The sequence below is a fragment of the Myotis daubentonii genome, chromosome 1, assembly GCF_963259705.1.
Source record: "Myotis daubentonii chromosome 1, mMyoDau2.1, whole genome shotgun sequence".
NCBI classification, from domain to species: Eukaryota; Metazoa; Chordata; class Mammalia; order Chiroptera; family Vespertilionidae; genus Myotis; species Myotis daubentonii.
In genome coordinates, this window is record NC_081840.1 from 53,760,076 (window position 1) to 53,781,610 (window position 21,535).

General features: G+C 39.1%; 1 protein-coding gene across 3 annotated transcripts in view; it reads left to right on the forward strand.

Annotated features, from left to right (window-relative positions):
* The window catches only part of RFX7 (regulatory factor X7), a 128,132-nt gene extending 109,206 nt beyond the window's left edge, over positions 1–18,926 (forward strand). For all 3 annotated transcript variants that reach the window (XM_059700354.1, XM_059700362.1, XM_059700372.1), the window contains 5 exons: positions 5,543–5,659; positions 6,897–6,981; positions 7,835–8,042; positions 11,396–11,691; positions 12,816–18,926. In XM_059700354.1, the coding sequence (XP_059556337.1) occupies positions 5,543–5,659; positions 6,897–6,981; positions 7,835–8,042; positions 11,396–11,691; positions 12,816–16,088 (3,979 nt within the window). In that variant the 3' untranslated portion in view covers positions 16,089–18,926. The remainder of the gene's footprint in view (positions 1–5,542; positions 5,660–6,896; positions 6,982–7,834; positions 8,043–11,395; positions 11,692–12,815) is intronic.
* The last annotated feature ends 2,609 nt before the right edge of the window (positions 18,927–21,535 follow it).

Genomic DNA, 21,535 nt, shown 5'->3' on the forward strand with positions numbered 1-21,535 from the left:
AATGAACTAAATTCTTCAATCTGACAATGTAGAGGGACTGAAAAGAATAAAAATAAAAGACCTATTTATATGCTGTCTACAAGGAGACTTGCTTTAAATGTAAGGACACACAGAGACTAAAAGTGAAGGAATGGAAAAAGGAAACCAAAAGGAAGTTGGGGTAGCTATACTCCTATCCACCAAAATTAGCTTTAAAACAAAATCTCTAATAAGAGACGAAGGTGTTATATAATAATAAAGAGGTCTATCCATCAAGAGGATATAACATTTGTAAACATATACTCAAATAGGAGCACCTAAATATATAAAGCAAATATTAATAAATTTAAAGGAAGAAATAGACAACAATACAATAATGGTAGAGCACTGTAATACTGCAACTTACGTCAGTGGATTGATCATTCAGACAGAAAAATCAATGAGGAAACATCAGCCTTAAACATGTTAGACCACATGGACTTAACAGATATATACAGAACATTCCATCCAAAAGCAACAGAATATATAGTCTTTCAAGTGCACATGGATCATATATTAGGCCACAGAATAAGTCTTAATAAATTTAATAGAATTGAAATTATGCTAAGCATGTTTTCCGACCACAGTGGTATAAAACTAGAAATCAATTATAAAAGAAAAACTGGAAAATTCACAAGTATGTGGAGATTAAACAATGTGCTACTGAATGACCAATGAGTTAAAGATGAAATCAACAGATAAATTAAAAATTAACTTGAGCCCTAGCTGGTTTGGCTCAGTGGATAGAGGAATGAAAGGTCCAGGGTTCAATTCCAGGAAAGGGCACGTGCCCAGGTTGCAGGCTCGATCTTCAGTAGCAATGTGCAGGAGGCAGCCGATCAATGATTCTCTCTCATCATTGATTTTTTTCTCTTTCTCCCTCTCCCTTACTCTCTGAAATCAGTAAAAATATATATTTTTAAAAAATTAACTTGAGACAAACAAAAATCTTATATAATAAAGCAGTAATATGCAAATTGACCATTACTCCAACACACAAGATGACCACCCCCATGTGGTCAAAGATGGCTGCCCCCATGTGAACAAAAGATAGCTTGCAGGGGAGGGCAGTTGGGAGTGACCAGGCTTGCAGGGGAGGGCAGTTGGGGGAGGTCAGGCCTGCAGGGGAGGGTAGTTAGGGGTGACCAGGCCAGCAGAGGAGGGCAGTTGGGGGCAGTCAGGCCTTCAGGGGAGGACAGGGGCAACCAGGCCATCAGGGGAGGACAGTTAGAGGTGACCAGGCCAGCAGGGTAGGGCAGTTGGGGATGACCAGGCCGGCAGGGGAGGGCAGTTAGGGGCAATCGGGCCGCAGGGGAGTAGTTAGGTGTCGATCAGGCTGGCAGGGGAATGGTTAGGGGGTGATCAAGCTAGCAGGCAGAAGCAGTTAGAGGCAATCAGGTAGGCAGGCGAGTGGTTGGGAGCCAGCAGCCCTGGATTGTGAGAGGGATGTCTGACTGCCCGTTTAGGCCCAAGGATTTAGGCAGTCCAGCATCCCTCAAGGGGTCCCAGATTGGAGAGGGTTCAGGCTGGGCTGAGGGACACACCTCCCTCCCCCGCCCCATGCCCGTATTTCGTGCACCGGGCCTCTAGTGGAGATATAACATACCAAAATTTATGGGATGCAGCAAAAGCAGTTCCAAGAAGGAAGTTCATAGTGATAAATACCTATCTCAAGAAACAAGAATATATAATGGGGTAAGAACAGTCTCTTCAATAAATAGTGTTGAGAAAACTAGACTGCCACATGCAAAAAAATGAAAATTGACAAGTATCCTACATCATACCCAAAAATCAACTCAAAATGCATTAAAGACCTGAACATAAGAGCTGAAACCATAGAACTCCTAGAAGAAAACAGGCAGTAAGGTTTTGCCAGTGATTTTTTAAAAAATATATTTTTATTGATTTTTATAGAGAAAGGAAAGGACAAAGAGAAACATGAATGTGACAGCACAACATCGATCAGTTGCCTCCTGCACAACCCCCACCTGGGATTGAGCCAGCAACCCGGGCATGTACCCTGACCGGGAATCAAACTGGCAACCTTTAGGTGCACAGATGATACTCCAACTAACTGAGCTACACTGGTCAGGGCTTGGCAATGATTTTTTTCAATGTGACACCAAAAGTAAAAGCAAAAATAAACAAGTGGCACTACATCAAACTTAAAAGCTTTGCATAGCAAAGTAATCCATCAACAAAATAAAAAGGGAGAAAATATTTGCAAATCATATATCTGATAAGGGGTTAATACTTAGCAAAACATATGAAGAACTCATTCAACTCAACAGCAAAAACAAATTTTTTTTAATTAAAAAATAGGAATCTCTGAATAGACATTTTTCTGAAAAAAACAAATAGATGGCCAGATGTCTTGTAAGGTGCTGAACAAGACATTAATCATTAGGGGAATTTAAATAAAAACCACATTAAGCTGTAATATAACTTTAAGTATGCCATAGTTAAAAATGACAAGCAACTTTAAAGAAACACACAAAAAGACCAAAAAACCCCAAGAAACAAAATACAAAACCCCACCAAACCCAAAAAACCAATGCCCACTGGCTCCTATGACAGGGGAATTTAAATAAAAACCACAGTGAGATAATTGCCTCAGGCTTGTTAGAATGACCATTATCAAAAGAACAACAAATAGCCCAGCCAGTGTTGCTCAGTGGTTGAGCATTGACCCATGAACCAGGAGGTCATGGTTCAATTCCTGGTCAAAGTCAAGTACCTGGGATGCGGGTTCGCTCCCTGCTCCTGGTCGGGGCTTGTGCTGGAGGCAACCAGTCGATGTGTCTCTCTCACACAATGTTTCTCTCTCTCTCTCTCCGCCCCCCAGCCTCCCTTCCTCTTTCTCTAAAAAGCAATGGAAAAAATATCCTCATGTGAAGATTAACAAAAAAGGGGGGGGGGGATAAGAATTCAGATGAAATTGGATTAGTTCTGTTTGACAAGCAAATTGGTCACTTTGACACTTAATTTTGCCAATCTTATACCTATCACGTCTACCAAATTTAAAAAAATGTTGGTATTCTATATATATAAAAGCCTAAGCAACCAGCTGACCAGCCAATAGCTGTGACACACAATGACCACCAGGGGGCAGATGCTCAACACGGCAGCTGCTGAGCTGCGGTGACTTGGTAGCTGAGGTTCTCGAATAACGCACCCATAACCAGAGAGGAGGGAGCCCGATTCCAGGGTGTGTCCCCCGAGACCTTCCCTCTCACAATCCGGGACCCCTCAGGGGATGTTGGAGAGATGGTTTCAGCCCAGTCCCCGCAGGCCAGGCCAAGGGACCCCACCAGTGCAAAAATCCGTGCACCAGGCCTTTAGTACTGATATAATGAAAAAAACATCGTAATCTAAGCACAGAGAATAAGAACGAATATCCTCTATCTCTCACTAGGCTCATTGCCCTGCTTCTCTTTATTTGGTATCCATTTTTTAGGCCCATCTGCTCATGCTGTCATAGGTGCCAGTGGGCATTGGTTTTTTGGGTTTGGTGGGGTTTTGTTTTTTGTTTCTTGGGGTTTTTTTGGTCTTTTTGTGTGTTTCTTTAAAGTTGCTTGTCATTTTAACTATGGCATACTTAAAGTTACATTACAGTTTAATGTGACTCTTAAATCTTGTTCGTAGTGATGAGAATAAAATGGTGAACCACATATACAGGGTGGGTAAAAGCAGGTTTGCAGTTGTGAGTACACGAAACAGAGTTTATTCTTGTATCATTATTTATTAATTATTGTATTACTTATTTATATTATAACAATAAGCCTACTTTTGCCCACCCCTTAATCTGGCCACTGCCCTGAGTGAGGAGACAAGAAAATTTGCTGTTAGATAGTTATAAGGCATAAGAAAAAGAAAAAAGAGTACACTGATAGGAAATGTGGTTAGGGTTTGGCAAGAGGGCATTGCTTTAGATAGGGTAGCCAGAAGAGATCCTTTCAAAATCATAACATTTAAGCTGGAACTTGAAGGATAAGAAAAATAATGGTCCAGGTAGAGGAAGCAACATGTGTCTGGTTCCTTAAAGGAGCTTCATTCACATTTTCTTTCTGTGCTGGTTTAAGCCTTAAAGATGACTGATCTAACTTGGTACCATAATGGTTATGACTTAATACAGTTCAGCACCCAATAGTGGTCACTCCTTCAAGTTATAACTTAAATCTTGATCCCTGAGCCGGAATATTGCATTTAGTCTCAATTATCTGATGTATCTAAATACTTCTGTAGAGGGAACTCTAATATGTGTTAGCTCCTCTCCCTTCCTGCTTGTCAACATTATTGGGAATGTGTTTGCTGGGCATCTCTTCCCCTCCCCACCACCAGAGGAACAGGTTTTGGTGTGGAGATAGGTAGGGTATAATCAAAAAAAATACCCTTGTCTCCAGACCTACCCCTTTTATCTCTATTAAGATTCTCAGGGGTCCCTGCCTCCTCCTGAGGATCTCCCAATTCAACTGCTTGTGTTCAGGTCACTTCAGGAATGTTGCCAGGATACTTATTCTGCCGTCTATAAGAACTCAAGTCAATTTCAATTAATTTGCCCTGCCCAAGAGGCCTTCCCGTTGTTTTCCTTTGTTTCTTCATCCGAATCTCTCTGACTCTTCACCACATGTCTTCATCAAGAAGTTGCTCTGGTTGATGCTAAAAAGTAGGGGGGGGGGGGGCCGCACAGGGAGGTGGAGTGAGGGGGTGACTTGATTGAAGTACTTGGGAATGCCTCTGATTTCCTCTTTGACATTTCTCAGGTAGTGGTTCTCCCAGTGGCCAGCAGTTGTGAGGAAGGCTTTGGTAGCCAGAACAAGATGTGGCCTTGGCCTGCTGCTGAACTGGTAGAGGAGGGTTTGTTCTTCTACCCATGGCTGGCACCTTTAGAGAGTAACAGGACCTGTGGTTCCAGGAGTAATTAATTAAGACATAGTTTGTTTCCCTGGTCTCAATTGAAGTTACTGCCTTACAAAGTACTTTTTTCCTGGCAATGATAAGAATGGTAGGACTGAGGACCTTTGGAACTTCTCTCTGTGGCTTTATTTTTTCTCTTATGGGTAAAATGAGTGTTGGTATAGATGACCTCTAAGGTCCCTTTTAGTTCTAATATATCATGTTTCTATTTTAAAACATGTAGTAGTTTTGTCTCTAATATTTGGCATACACGTGTTTATATTGGAAATTGTCCCAGTATGTGAGCTTGATACATATGTGGAAATTTGTAGCCCTACTGTTTGAGCTGGATACACTCAGTTCAGAATGCTGGGTTATACCACCAGTACCTCTGACTGAAAGCTTGGATGCTGTTGAAAGCAGCAGTACTGAATACCCTGAGAGTAAATAAGCTAACCAACCGGAGTTATCTCCAGAGAAGGGTGACCATATATTGGTGAAAATTGTGGTGAATCTCTTGAAAATGTGTTTTTCACTTTGTCAAATGCATCAAATTGTGTTGCAATAGCACTGTGCTGTGTAATTCTGAGTTCTGTTGCTCTCTAACTGGCCCCTCCTTGTTTTGCAGGAGTTATTGTGACAATCTTGGTTACCATCCACTAAGTGCTGCTGACTTTGGAAAGATCATGAAAAACGTCTTTCCAAACATGAAGGCACGTCGTCTGGGCACGAGAGGCAAATCGAAATATCCTTTACCAGAATGGTTTTTCGTAATCTCTCTAAGTTCCCACTTATTACAGAGCATCTGTTGTGTTTCAATGACCAACTATAATTAGAAATAAATTTGAATCTATAAGTACAAACAACTCAAAAGAACTTAGTAGAATAATTGCAAATATTATTTTCCCAGCAATTTACCAAACTGTAAGAGAGATAAATAATGGTCATTAAGTTTATGATAGATTTCACCTTATTCTGTCATTGTAATGTGTCTGATCTTTTCTTCAGTAGTGAGAATGACCGAGGCATGCCACAGTACAGCAATTATAAATTATCAATAAAAGTGCAGAAAGGTGTTAGCTTACCTTCACTCCCTCCTCTCATTTAGAAGCATAGGATCTCCTTTGCAAAATATATAACATTAAAAAAAAATGTCTTAGGGAACTTATACTGGAAGACTACAGCTCTCTTTATTTTTCAGCCAACTGTTTAAAGCGAGGTCCCTCTTGTGATGGAGAAATACTTAGGAGCAAACAGAAATAAGGAAATGAAAATTAAGGATTTATTAAAGTTCTCCCTACTCTTGGAAGAAGGTAGAGGGTCTCTGTATCATATTAGAAGTCCTTCATCTCTCTCTGCTCGGCTCCTGGCCTTTTTCACAGCATAAAAATTCACTGCTATGGAAGAGAGGAGAGGAAGGGGAAGGTGGAAGGCTGCTTTTCTAAAGTGGTTCCAGGTGTTCTTTAACCACTTGTTACATGACCTGCCCTTGTTTTCTGAGTACAAACAAAAACATCTTGATGTGTCTTTGGCATGTTGCAGGTGATAATCCTGTGTGTTTCAGTGGAAAAAGGGAAATGAAAAGGTTAAAGCCCTTGTGACACTCAGAGTTGTTTCTGTCCCGGTGCCCTGGGCTGAAGTTTCCTTTCTCGGTTCCAGGTTTCCATCTGGGTATTTCTTTCCTTCTGACCTGTTTGTTACTGGTGGCTGACACAGCTTATTAGAAACATTTATTCATTAAATTTATAACAGATGAGAATTATTTTGTTTTATTTAAGACAGTAACATTCTGCAGACTATTTCCATTTCAAAAGAGTAAAAATCCTGAGTTTATAATATTAAAGTTTTTCTTACTGAAAACTCAAAGTAGATGTTATTTCATTATGATTTTATTTTCATTTCATATATGGTTACTTTTCAAGTGCTAATTATATAAGCAGTTCATTTAATTTGGAATACTTGAGACCTTAACTGTTCATTACATATTGCTACAGTGGACTAAGAAAAAAAGCTTTTGTTCATATGCCAACACTGCCCAATCTTGACTTTCACAAAACTGGAGATGGGGTAAGAATTCTGCCTTCTCTTTTTAATAAGTTGAATTGTACCTTAAAATCAACATTGAAATGCATACTGCATAGTCTCATTTAGATAAAACCAGGGACCAGGAACTCTGCCTTTTACAGAATAAGTGAGAAAAAAAGTCAAAAGTGACTGAAAAATGTTAGTGTATATGACTTAAGTCAACATGACTTCTGAAATTAGGGAGAGCAAGATAGATCTAAACTTACTGATATGTAAATATATCTAAAATATATGTATTGTCAGGAGGAGAATTATTACATTTTAGTAATATGTGTATTATAAATGTTTTCAGAATAGGAAATATGACTACTGGTATAGTTTTATTGATATCAGAATAGGTTTTATAAACATCAAAATATCTGTTAGTCTTCATATATGCTTACAAGCATTTTAAAAATATATATTTTTATTGATTTTAGAGAGAGGAAGGAAGAGAGAGAAACATCAATGATGAGAGAGAACCATTGATCAGCTGCCTCCTGCAGGTCCCTTAAGGGGATCGAGCCTAAAATCCGGGCATATACCCTGACCTAGAATTGAACTGTGACCTTCTGGTTCATGAGTTGATGGTCAACCACTGAGCCACACTGGTGGGGTTTACTGGTAACAAGCATTTCAATGTTATATTCACAAGCTGCTTATGGCTGTGTGCCAGTGGGTACAGGCATAGGCCCTTTACCTACAAGACTGATATGCCTGCCGACAGGTCAATTCATGATTCTTTCACCTGACGGACTTAGATCTTCTAATTAAGAATACTTATCTTTAATGTGCTTCAGTTTAATTACTCTGAACTTTCTCCTAAAAGTTAACGTTTTCTTTTCCTTTTGTTTAGTTGGAAGCTGCTGAACCTTCTGGGCAGCTTCAAAATATTGACGAGGAAGTCATTTCTTCTGCTTGCCGTCTTGTGTGCGAGTGGGCCCAGAAAGTGTTAAGCCAGCCATTTGACACAGTCTTGGAATTGGCCCGCTTCCTTGTAAAAAGTCATTATATTGGCACCAAGTCAATGGCAGCTCTAACTGTAATGGCTGCAGCACCACCAGGTACAAAATTATTGTTAACAAGGCAAAACTGACAGAGGTGTTACTGTCTTTGGAGTGGGTAGCAAAAAAAGTTTAGCTAAAGAACTTCTTTGTCTTTTTAGTATTCATGAGTTCACCCTTAACTTCACTTAACACTAAATTCATTTGGGTTTGTTGAGCCAACAAAAATAGTAATAACAACAGTCCCTCTATTTTAAAGCATAAAGCTATAGTTATTTATATTGCTCTTCTGAGATATGAGACTTTTAAGATTTCCCACTTGATAATTAACTTTTCCATTGCTGTTTTAAAATTTAAAGAGTACATATATGTACTTTTAAGTATATATGTGTACCTAAATTAGTAAATATTAGATAAGATTAAATTTTAAAATTACTTGAAAGACAACTATCCCAGAAACTAATGCTTATTAAAAAAAAAACTGATCTCTGGACAATGTGAGAGATGCCTTAGTCTCACAAAAAATAAACTATATTTCTGATCATAAATTCCTAACTGGGCAGGTCATGGTGGGTATTCATGCCCCAGGCCTATAACTTCTTTAGTAAATGGTTTTAAGTCAGATCTAGGTCATCTAGGTTAACACACCTTTGAAAGAGTTGAAGTAATACCTTGGACGGGGGTATTAACCCTCAAGAGAGCACGTAATCTTGTTAATGCTCCTATAATTCAGTCTCTACCTTGCTTTCTCCCACCTCCATGCAGTTCCCTCCTTAATTTCACATGCATAAAAGAAGCTGCAGAACTGTTATTCTCCCAGAGTAATTTGCTCCCCTGCATATGTGGTCAGTTTGGCTCAAATAAACTAAAAAATCAAAAAAATAAATAAACTGTTTGAAACATTACTATAAAATAATAAGAATGGTTTTTAATATGCAAATGAGCATTCTCATTCAAATAGAAATTTTAGAATTGATAGTTTTACGAATTGACAATATCAGAATAAATTACTTCTTCCTAAATTAATGGTTATGTAAACTATCAGATTAAAATTTTTAAGTGTCTCATTTCAGTCATACCTTATAAGCCTAAAAATGAGTAAGTAATTTATGTTATTACTCTAGGAAATTATAATTTCCAGGGGGAAAAAAGTGTTAACATGAAACTTGTTTTCCAGAGATGATTCTTCTGATTGTTTATTGTAAACTAGTGGCCTGGTGCACGAAATTCATGCGGGGGGCGGGGGTTGTCCCTCAGCCCGGCCTGCACCCTCTCCAATCTGGGATCCCACAGGGATAGGGCCTAAACCGACAGTTGGACATTCCTCTCGCAATCTGGGACCACTGGCTCCTAACCGCTCACCTGCCTGCGTGCCTGCCTGATCGCCCCTAACCACTCTGCCTGCCAGCCTGATCGCCCCCCCCCCCCTCCTTTCTGGCCTGATCACCCCTAACTGCCCCCCTTGCCAGCCTGATTGCCTCCAACTGCCCCCCCCCCCCCGTCAGCCTGCTTGCCCCCAACTTCCCCCTCCCCCCTGCTGCCTGCTCACCCCTAACCTCCTCTGCCTCGGTCCTACCACCAAGGCTTTGTCCGGAAGGTCTCCTGGAAGGTCTCCTTTTCTAATTAGCATATTGCCCTTTTATTAGTATAGATATCTTTAAATTTACAAAAGATTTATCTCAGCCAGAACTATAGTTTCTAAAATAACTTCACTCTTTTATCTTAATCATTTTAATATTGATATTTTTCATTCAGTTTATACTTTTCAGAAGCTTTAAAGTTCTGTGGTATGTGTGTGTGTGTGTGTAATTGTTTTGTCCTTTCAACTTATGGTCAATTGAGGACCACTTCAGCAAAATAATCTCTTACTAGAGCCTTGTCATAATTTTTTCTGTTTGCATATACTTGCGCATGGGCAGGAGAGTGCTTGGGCAGCCTTGTCTAGCTAGACATCTTGCATGTGCCACCTCATTTGTTCTCCCAGCGGTTCTAACAGCTTTGGTAGAATTCATCTTATCCTTTGAAGGTGAATTTGGTTTTTTATAAATTTAGTCTGCATATTATATAGAACAGGTTGTGTTACAAATGTTCTTTTGTGAGTCAGCTGCTTGGAACTCATTCCTGTCCAGAAACCCTGGCAGGAGGGATAAGACAGCTTTGAGCCTTTGGCAGGGACTTTCAAGGATGCAGGTGTCCAGAAGCCAGAGCTGAGACTCGGGGCCAGGAGGAAGCCATGCAATTTGAGCTAAATTTGAAGAGAAAAAAATAGTACTTAGGTGATAAAGGGGGGTGAGGGGTCAGAAGATGAGTGATTATTGAGGAGTGGAAGAGAGCTCACAGTCACATCTTTCTCTCCTTCCTGTCTCCCCCTCCTCAAGTTGTTGTTAACAAAACAATGAAAAGCAGAAATTGGGCTGGGAAAGGCAAGGTGTACCAGCAGGATGGTGTTGTCTTCTCATTTCCTTCCCACTGTTTTTTACCAGCCACAGCTTACTTTCTAATGACCCTAATGCCACACCGTAAATGTGAAATGAGCTTTTTAAAAAATTGTGTTATTTGATCAATTTTTCTGAAAATGTGTCTCTTGCCTATTTCATCATTCCTTTTTCTCAGTGTTGATCTTCACTACTGCAGTAAAAGGTTTTCTCCATGACACTTTTTCAAAATATCTTAACCTCAGTTTTATTAAGAACCTATTTACTTTCTAATAGGTCCTACTGAAATAATTAATTATACAGTAGCAGTTAAAAGAGTAGTAGTATCATTTTTCAGAATTTCTGGTAGAATTAAAAGCTTCCCCATACAATTTTTTTCTAAGATATGGATGGTTTCAGCAAATATTTATTGAGTGCCCCTCATGGGCTGAATATTAAAATCATAAAAATTCATGAATTTCTATTAGAGAAGGAGAGAGGAAAATTTCTGACATCTACTGATAAAATATAAAACCTGCTCTCTTGGCATTTATTTATCTTAGCTTCTGCACATTTATAACATAGCTCCTACTCTTCAAAATCTTGATCTGTTATTGTTGGTTGAACTGAACGAACCATATTTTAAGGTGTCCCACTAAAACCGTATTAACAAATGTTTATAAATTGGAAGGCTAATACTTATGCTTTATAAAAAAATTTTGAGTTAAAATTTGCTGGGTTTTGTTGCTTTGTCCAGTAGAGGGGTACATACTCAAAGAAATTTCAGAGGGAAGGTGGGTGATTAGGTGGGAAGAGATCAACCAAAGAACTTACATGCATATATGCATAACCCATGGGCACAGACAATAGGGTGGTGAAGGTTTTCAACAATAAAGATTTTTTAAATAAAATTAATAAAATTAAAAAAAGAAAATGAGCTGTAACTGCCTTTTATGAAAGAGAGTATTTACTGTAACTCTCCTTTTTGTTTATTTTCAGGAATTAAAGGAATTACACAGCCTTCTGCTTTTATACCTACAGCTGAAAGTAATTCCTTTCAGCCTCAAGTGAAGACTTTGCCATCACCTATAGATGCTAAACAGCAATTGCAACGGAAAATTCAGAAGAAGCAGCAAGAACAGAAACTACAATCCCCTTTGCCAGGAGAATCCTCAGCAAAAAAATCGGAAGGCACGACAACCAGTGGAGTGACTAGTCTTTCCAATGGAAACCCTGCGATCCTCTCTCCTCAGCCTATTGGTATCGTTGTGGCAGCTGTCCCTAGTCCCATTCCGGTAATATCATTAAAGTGATTGGTCTTTTGGGGATGGTGGGAAATCAGTCATTTAATTAAAAGTGGCACATGAGAAGGAGTCAGGTATAGAAGATTCAGTTATAAACTGATTTTGTGACCACAGATAGATTCAGCTTTACTTGGTTGCCTTTCATTCAGAATATACCTTGTTGATTACAAAATGAGCTATAACATGAACATAAGTAAGAATGCAAAGGTCCAAGATTTATAAAATATGTAAGAGAGAAGTCATTTTCAGAGTTGTTTCATCTCTAAGCCAGGACGATGCAATTGCAAACTTTTTTTGGTTTAAACTGTTTTTTCTTTTTAACATTCAGATAGAGCAAAATTTAATGTGTGTTGATGATACTTGTACATAATCCTAGCTCTGTGGCTTGCTGGACATAGGACCTTGGGCAAGTCCCTTAGCTACTTAGCTACTGTTTCCTTATCAACAAATAGAAGTTATGTTCTCCTTTCCTGTCTCACACAACTGAGGTTATTCTGAAGGAGGTTTTTAAAATAAGAGTGCATCTTGCTAATAAAACAAGGTGGTATTTTATGTTATAGATGATATTATAAAGGAGATATTTCTTTTTGTTGTTGTTCTTATCATCGTTGTCATTAATGCATGAACTACCTAGTAACCAAATTCTTGCACTATTCTCTGTAGAGCAAACTTGAAGAGACATTAGTTTTATCTGAAACCTGCCCACAGTGGTTTAGTTACTAATGTCCAAGACAGACCATTTATAAGACTGTCTCCTGTGAGTGAGTCATCTTCTGGGCACAGACTCCAGTAGATTACCTTTATAGTCATGTGTTTCTTCAAGATTTTATCTCTTCCTATAATCTCCTTAAAAATCATTGTTTTAGCAAATATTCATTATCTTAATGTTCTTATATATTGTATGTTGTAACTATATTGTGCTTATGTTACATTCATTAGAATATATGTCTGATTGTATAAAACTGATCTAGAAGAACTCTCATCTAATGTAGGAACTGTCTTTTTTTCTTTTTAGCATAACATTTATAATGCTTTAATACTGTGTAAATATGTGGTTTATTGTTCATATCCTAGACTTGTTAAATCTGATTTTTTTGTTTTTCACTTTTTAATAGGTCCAAAGGACCAGGCAGTTGGTAACATCACCAAGTCCAATGAGCTCTTCTGATGGCAAAGTTCTTCCTCTCAATGTACAAGTGGTCACTCAGCACATGCAGTCTGTGAAACAGGCACCAAAGACTCCTCAGAATGTCCCAGCCAGTCCTGGTGGGGATCGTTCTGCCCGGAACCGCTACCCTCAGATCTTACCTAAACCAGCCAACACCAGTGCACTCACCATTCGCTCGCCAACTACTGTTCTCTTTACTAGCAGTCCCATCAAAACTGCTGTTGTACCCACTTCACACATGAGTTCTCTAAATGTGGTGAAAATGACAGCAATATCCCTCACACCCAGTAGTAGTAGTGCCCCTCTTAAACATTCTGCCTCAGTAAACAGTGCTACAGGAACAACAGAAGAATCAAAGACCTTTCCACAGATCAAGAATGGTTCTGTTGTTTCACTTCAGTCTCCTGGATCCAAGACCAGCTGTGCCGGGGGAACGTCTGCTGTGGAAGTCAAAATGGAACCGGAAATATCATCGGATGAGCATCCTGTACAGTGCCAAGAGAATGCTGATGGTACTAAAGCTCCTAAAACAACGCCTAGCGCCCTTTCGGGACAGAAAAGTAATTCAGATGGAGTAGTGCAAAAACCTTCACCTGAAGGTGTCGCCGAAATAAAAGCAACTAAGGTCTGTGACCAGAGGACCAAATGTAAGAGTCGCTGTAATGAAATTCCACCAGGCACTTCGACAGGCAATAATCAAAGCACTATCACTCTCTCAGTTGCCACTCAGAACTTAACATTCACCAGCACCAGCTCACCATCTAATGGTGACTCAATAAATAAAGACCCTAAATTATGCACTAAAAGTCCAAGAAAGCGACTGTCTTCTGCATTGCAAGAATCCCAGGTGCCTCCTGTAAAGAAACCAATTGTGGAACAGCTTTCTGCAGTTATCATAGAAGGTCAGAAACCAGGCAGTGTTAAGAAGGACCAAAAGGTTCCACATTCAGGGAAAGCAGAAAGCTCAGCAGCAGGTGCTCCGATTCCTAGCATGGTATCAATAAATGTCAACTCGCACATGATGGCAAACCCATCCTTGAATTCTTCTACCCTTATCACTGGTGATTCAGCTTTGGAACAGCAAACACCATCATCATCTCCAGATATAAAAGTAAAACTTGAAGAGAGTATCTTTCTCTTGGACAGTGATTCAAAAACAGATGGCAGCTTTAATCCAAACGAATGGCAACAGATCACTAAGGATTCTGGGTTTGTGTCTGCTGCCTGTGAACAACAGCAAGATATCAGTGTTATGACAATTCCTGAGCACTCTGATATCAATGACTTAGAGAAATCTGTCTGGGAACTAGAAGGAATGCCGCAGGACACATACACCCCGCAGCTACATAGCCAGCTACAGGAATCTTCTCTGAATCAAATACAAGCACAGTCTTCAGATCAGTTACCTCTACAGTCTGAACTGAAAGAGTTTGAGCCTTCTGTTTCCCAAACAAATGAAAGCTACTTTCCTTTTGATGATGAACTTACACAAGATAGCATTGTGGAGGAGCTGGTGCTTATGGAGCAGCAAATGTCAATGAACAATTCTCATTCTTACGGTAACTGTTTGGGAATGACCCTTCAGAATCAGTCGGTAACTCCAGGAGCTCCAATGTCATCTCACGCCTCCAACACCCACTTCTACCATCCAATCCATAGCAATGGCACTCCGATCCACACCCCCACCCCCACCCCCACTCCTACTCCAACCCCTACCCCAACCCCAACCCCAACCTCTGAAATGATTGCTGGATCTCAGAGTCTGTCACGGGAGAGCCCTTGTTCCAGGCTAGCCCAGACCACACCTGTGGATAGTGCTTTAGGAAGTAGCCGACATACACCCATCGGCACTCCACATTCTAACTGCAGCAGTAGTGTCCCTCCCAGCCCTGTTGAATGCAGGAATCCATTTGCATTTACCCCTATAAGCTCCAGTATGGCATATCATGATGCCAGCATTGTCTCAAGTAGTCCTGTGAAACCGATGCAAAGACCCATGGCCACACACCCTGACAAAACCAAGCTTGAATGGATGAATAATGGGTATAGTGGGGTTGGTAATTCATCAGTTTCTGGCCACGGCATCCTCCCAAGCTATCAGGAGCTAGTGGAAGACCGTTTCAGGAAACCTCATGCTTTTGCTGTGCCTGGGCAGTCTTATCAGTCCCAATCCAGACATCATGACACTCATTTTGGTCGTTTGACTCCTGTCTCTCCTGTGCAGCATCAAGGTGCCACTGCAAATAACACCAACAAACAGGAGGGTTTCGCAGTCCCTGCTCCTCTCGATAATAAAGGAACTAATTCATCTGCCAGCAACTTCAGATGCCGGAGTGTGAGCCCTGCTGTTCATCGCCAACGTAATCTTAGTGGAAGCACCCTCTATCCAGTATCTAATATCCCCCGCTCTAATGTGACCCCCTTTGGAAGTCCCGTCACCCCAGAAGTTCATGTTTTCACAAATGTTCACACAGACGCATGTGCCAACAACATAGCTCAAAGAAGTCAGTCAGTTCCATTGACAGTCATGATGCAGACAGCCTTCCCGAACGCTCTTCAGAAGCAAACAAACAGTAAAAAAATAACCAGTGTTCTGTTGAGTAAACTGGATTCTGAAAATGATGATGCAATGAGAGGTTTGGGCATGAACAACCTGCCCTCCAATTACACAGCTCGGATGAATCTCACTCAGATTTTGGAAACTTCCACTGTTTTTCCTAGTGCCAATCCTCAGAATATGATCGATTCCAGCACTTCTGTCTATGAATTCCAAACACCATCTTACCTCACCAAAAGTAATAGCACCGATCAGATCAGTTTTTCTCCTGGAGATAATCAAGCACAATCAGAAATCGGAGAGCAACAGTTAGATTTCAACAGCACTGTTAAAGACCTGTTGAGTGGCGATGGCTTGCAAACCAACCAGCAGCTGGTAGGTCAGGTGGCCTCTGATCTCACGAGCACTACATCTGATTTCTCTAGTGATATCAGGTTGTCTTCTGAGCTCTCAGGCAGCATCAATGATTTAAACACGTTGGACCCAAATCTACTGTTCGATCCAGGTCGTCAGCAGGGACAAGATGATGAAGCTACACTGGAAGAATTAAAGAATGACCCATTATTTCAACAAATCTGCAGTGAATCCATGAGCTCTATGACTTCGTCAGGTTTTGAATGGATAGACAGCAAGGACCATCCTACTGTTGAAATGTTGGGTTAAATTGTGTTTTATAATATGTAGCACACTGTATCTAAAGACATATGTATTGTATTTGTCTTAATGGAAGTGCCTCCCGCAGCAGAAACACTTACAATTAATTGTGACATTTTCAAAGTTTGCTGCATAAGTGGTTTCTTCTTCAATAGGAAATGGTTAGACTCGCCTCAGTTCTTAAAAAGTTTCTGAAAAGACAGTAGGCTGTAGAAGAACAAGTATTAGGTCTTAAATTTTATAATGTTCCCCATTTTAATCACATTGTTTGCTAGTAAACATTTGACTAACCAGCTTTTACAAGAGCAGTCTAGAGCTTTATTTTGTATAAGTTCATTTTAATTCATCGGTTGATCTGCACAGAATTTAGAGGAAACCATTGATTTTAGACATAAGCTTTTTGTTGTTGTTGGCATTATCTTTTAGATATGAAATCATAGATAAGGTGAATTGTAGGCAAGAAGTTCTTCCTCGAAACAGGGATAATATTCAGGTTATTTTAAGTATGTAGGCTTGAAGCATAGAGCTACTGTAGAATGAGAAATCTCTATAGGACTTTCTGGGGCTTCAGTACCATTTGCACCTGCAATGAAGGGCTTAAATAGGAAAAATATAACGAAAAATTCAATATTAATTTAAGGAAAGCAAAAGCTGCACTATAATTTTTCAAAGGAAAAACTAGTAGCCATTTATGTTTGTGACCTTGCATTAATCTTATTTTAAAAAGTTGATTTTAATACGGAGCCAACATACATACACATACAGACACACAAAACAGATAACTCCAAGCATTGTAATTTAATAGAATAAATACAAGCGTTTTAAAAAATTATTTTATGTTTATTTGGTAACTGAGGCAGGGGAATTGAGAAGGGCAATAAAGCATTTTCTTAGTTTCATTACAGTGGCTGCATGCACATATTAAAATTCTATTTAAGATTTATTTTGAACTTTTAATTATAATATTCTTAAGTCCTCAACGTAGTAACTGACTCCATCACTCCTCCTGAATGTGGTAATACAGTTTGATCATGAGACCTCTTTGAGAACAAGCAGGAGGGAGGTAACATAAAAACCTGAACAAAAACGTTTCACCACCTGAGGTCTGAAGCCACAAACCTTTCTTTATATTTGTGATAAAACAAAGGGGGATATCAATATTACTTGAAGAAGAGGAGCATTTTATTACATGCTTAATTTATTTATTGTGATAACCACAATTGCAAAATAAGCACTCAGGATTTGTTTTAAAATGTTTCTCTCCATGGCTCCCATTTTGTTTTTCGAATAATTGTTTATGAATTTCACGTTGACACAAATCTGCTCACTAGTTGACAGCTCCATTTAACTGTTTTCAAGATTACTTTGAGAAAGATTTAGAAATTGCCATTAGGTTTCTAAGCTAACATTAAACCATTGCTATGCTACCTTGAACCCAGCTAAGTTTTCCTTTACCTCAATTAGTTAGCCAATCAGAAGACTACAATCAGTGACTGTTTAACAATTGTAATGAAGGGTTTAATTTAATAAGGTTTCATTGTTCACTAAATTTGCAAGGTAGGGTATTAATATATTTTGATAAATAAATGGTGCTAGGGTTGGCTCACAGGTTTATATACCGTTATGTCCTAGTTATTGGCACTTGTGTATGTTTGCTGTTATCTTGATTTAATGATCTGTTAGATTTTTTTTCTTGATGCTAGTTATTTCTTCACTGTACATTGAGACACAGCACTACTGCACACCAAAGTATGCAATACCCAAAGGAAACTGTGTGATTTCTTGTAACAAATGATGGGAGCCTTTCTCTATGAGATACTCTGAAAAGGAGACTTTGAGGCCATTCTAATCCCATGTTTACATTATTAGCTTCCTACTAATATAAAAATAATGGAAAATTTTTTGATAAAAAAAATAAAAACTGGAGGATTTTTAACCCCTGTACAGTATTGCAGCAAACACTTTAAATTTGGTTGAATTCGTCCAGCAAACTTTCTGGGGTTCATATATTGCACTAAATTTGTTGAACCTGTGGTAGGCACATCTCTTAGGATAAATGCAACCAATACAGTCCACAGATTAAACTTTTTAAATGTGTTTCATTATGAAAAGACAAAATGTCATCAAAGTGACAGATAAAATTGTCTTATGTAGCAATGTGCATTGATCTCAATGAGATATTTCTATTTCTTATTCTCTTACATGAGAATATTACAGCAGGAAGAATTAAGTTTAGTTTGCTTCACCATGTTAATACATGATCACAAATGTGCATGAGTGTTATTGACTTATCTTGTACAGTACTAGGTATTCCTGTAACCACTTTTTTTTTTTCTTGGCTGTATTGAAACTGGTTCAGTGTTAACCAGACAAGCATAGTTATTCACAAGTTATTTACTTTTTTATGTTTACTAATTCTGCTTAGTTATTGTTGAATATGTTCTTTATTTTTCAGGTTATTTTCATTGTTTTGATGTTTAAAACATTTTGCATACTGTTTATCATGATAAGACTTCATGAAGTAAATAATTTTGCATATAATTGCAATAAGCACTGACTTTTGAACTGAAAAGAAGGAAAGTGTTTTGTGCAGTGCATCTGAGGTTCATATAAGAGTCTTGTACTATAATGTGCTTAACTACATCATAAATGACAAAAACAAGCCCTGTTTCATGTTTCATTTAGTGCAAAGTCAGATTTCCCCAAAGTTTTGTTGTCTGTTGTACCTGCTAAAACTACAGTAGTTGAATATTGCAGTAGCATTTCAGTTCTCTTTTTTTATTGAAAGTGCTCAAAAATTGTTTTTTAAATGTTTTCAAAATCAATTAAAAAACATTTTATATTAAACTGACTGGATCCTAAGGTGATTTACGGATCTATTTTATATAGGCAGCAAGCCGTTTTATAAACAGACCTGATGCCGTTCTTCCTTCGAGCTCATGAAATTAAGGGAAATGAATAAAAATCAGTATGAGGCACAACACTGCTGCTGATCTCTCTGCTATTCACCCAGCGGATACACCACACTCACTCACCAGAACGCTGCTGTTCACTTAGGATTTATTACCAAGGAATGGCACATGGCATATAGTTTTATGGTGTCCAAAAACAAAATATTTTCTTTTGCTCATCCATATAATGTTTGCTTTAAAGTGTTATCCTATGGAGCTTTGAAAAGAAAAATAATGGGGGAAAATGGAGACGATTTTTAAAGCAAAGCTGTATTTAAAAGTAATTTAGGCAAACCAGAAATACAAAGTGGTAAGTACTGAATTTGCAAATCACAACCTGATTTGTAGGTCTAGAAACGGGAAAGAGTAGCCAGAAATTTCAACTCCTACAGAGTAATGAAACCAGGGTCAGGATGGAGTCTCCTCTTGAAACGGATGAAGCAACATAACTTGTTACAGGGACTGTGACATATTGTAGCCAGGGCCTCAGCCAAATAGCCTGCTTGTCTGTAGGTCTGTGATAGCCCTTCTGCCACCACAGGACTGGGGCCCTGAGTGGACGGGTGGTGGAAGCAGTTAAAGGGAAAGGAGAGAAGAGGGATTCAGAAGGAGGAGGTGAAGAGCAGGAAGACTCCCGCACAGATGAGCCTCAAACCAAAGTTCTGAAGTACTTGAAGAAAATGAAACCAATCCTAAGAATGACAATCAGCAATCTCAAGATAAAAATAAACTACTTAGATGTTAATTTAAAATATTTTAGGATTATCAGTGACATAATGGAAAAGAAAAGTTTACTCAAGAACAGATAAGAACCAATGGTTATAAGTATGAAAATCAGGGGTGGGGGGTTGTAGAACACTTGAGGTGCTTTTGGTTGCTAGTAAGAAAACCTAACACTGGCTAAAACCATAAGGACAGTTATTTTTAGCCTAAGAATTTTGGAAGAGCCCTGACTGGTTTGGCTCAGTGGATAGAGCGTCGGCCTGCGGATTCAAGGGTCCCTGGTTCAATTCCAGTCAAGGGCATGTACCTTGGTCGCAGGCACATCCCCAGTGGGGGGTATACAGGAGGCAGCTGATCGATGTTTCTCTCTCATCGATGTTTCTAACTCTCTATCCCTCTCCCTTCCTCTCTGTAAAAAATCAAAATAAATTTTTTTAAAAAAATTTTTTTGGAAGAACCAAATGCTGTATTTCTGTTCTATCATCTTCAACTTTGTTTTTCTGCGTCTATTGCCTAGTGGTCAGGATGGCTACCACAGCTCCAAATACTACTTTTTTGTACATTCCAAACAAGGTGTTAACGGGCAGCTCTCAAGCTTTTATCAGAAAGGAAAAAATCCTAGAATCTCCTATCCCACCCTCCAACCCCCATTTAGTCTTACTGGACAAAACAAGGTCAATAGCCCACCCTAAAGCCAATTAGCTTAGATTCTTGATTCTGTATTGTGGAGGGCTCATTTCCTTGCGTTCCAATGGACAACAGTGTGATGATTATGGGGTGGGGTGTGATGGGGGATAAATGGTGATAGGAGACCTGGCTTGGGGAGGGGGGGGGGGGTGAACACAATACAGTGTAAGATGATGTGTTACAGAATTGTGCACCTGAACCCTGTATAATTTTATTAACCAGTGTCACCCCAATACAATAAAAATAAAGTGAGTTCCATAACGTAGGGAAGATACTAGGGACTTAAAATCTTGTGCCTACCTTTGAGTGATGCTCAGTTTTGTAAATAACTAATTACATATTCTTAAAAGAAGTGCCGCCCGGCCAGCATGTCTCAGTGGTTGAGCATCAACCTATGAATCAGGAGGTCATGGTTCAATTCCTGGTCAGGGCACATGCCCAGGTTGTGGGGGCTCGATCCCTAGCGGGGGCCGTGCAAAAGGCAGCCCACCAATGATTCTCTCTCATTGATGTTTCTCTCTCCCTCTCCCTCTCTGGAATCAATAAAAATAAATTTTTAAAGAAAAGTGCCAAATAGAAGTATATGTAATGTGCTATGTAGTAAAAAAAAAAAAAAAAAAAAAAAAAAAAAAAAAAAAAAAGGTGATAATTTACACCGAGGAACCAAGAACAGGACAAAAGAAGGTTCTTAGGAAGGACTACATTTAGAAGTAGACTGTTTGCTGGTGTGAAGTGTGAACTGGTATTCTGCATTCCCTCTCTGAGTTGAAAAATAAACCCTAATTGCCTCAGCACCTGCCACCATAATAGACAACCAAAATTTTGATTTTGTTACATCTATAAAGTAGAGGTTGATTTTGGTGTACGTTGCTATAAGTGTGTTTCTAATAATTAGAATTAACAAATTTGTGGATGGGCTTATCCATAGTATATAATGGGAAATTTTTGAAATGTATATGACCAGCTGTGGAACTATAATCGGCTTATAAGGGTAGAAAGTAGGGGGTTGAGGGGGACTAAAAACCCTACAAGTTTCCAAAATAGGTTTTATATATAGTACTTAATTTTGGAGAGAAGGGAAAATGTATCATGAGA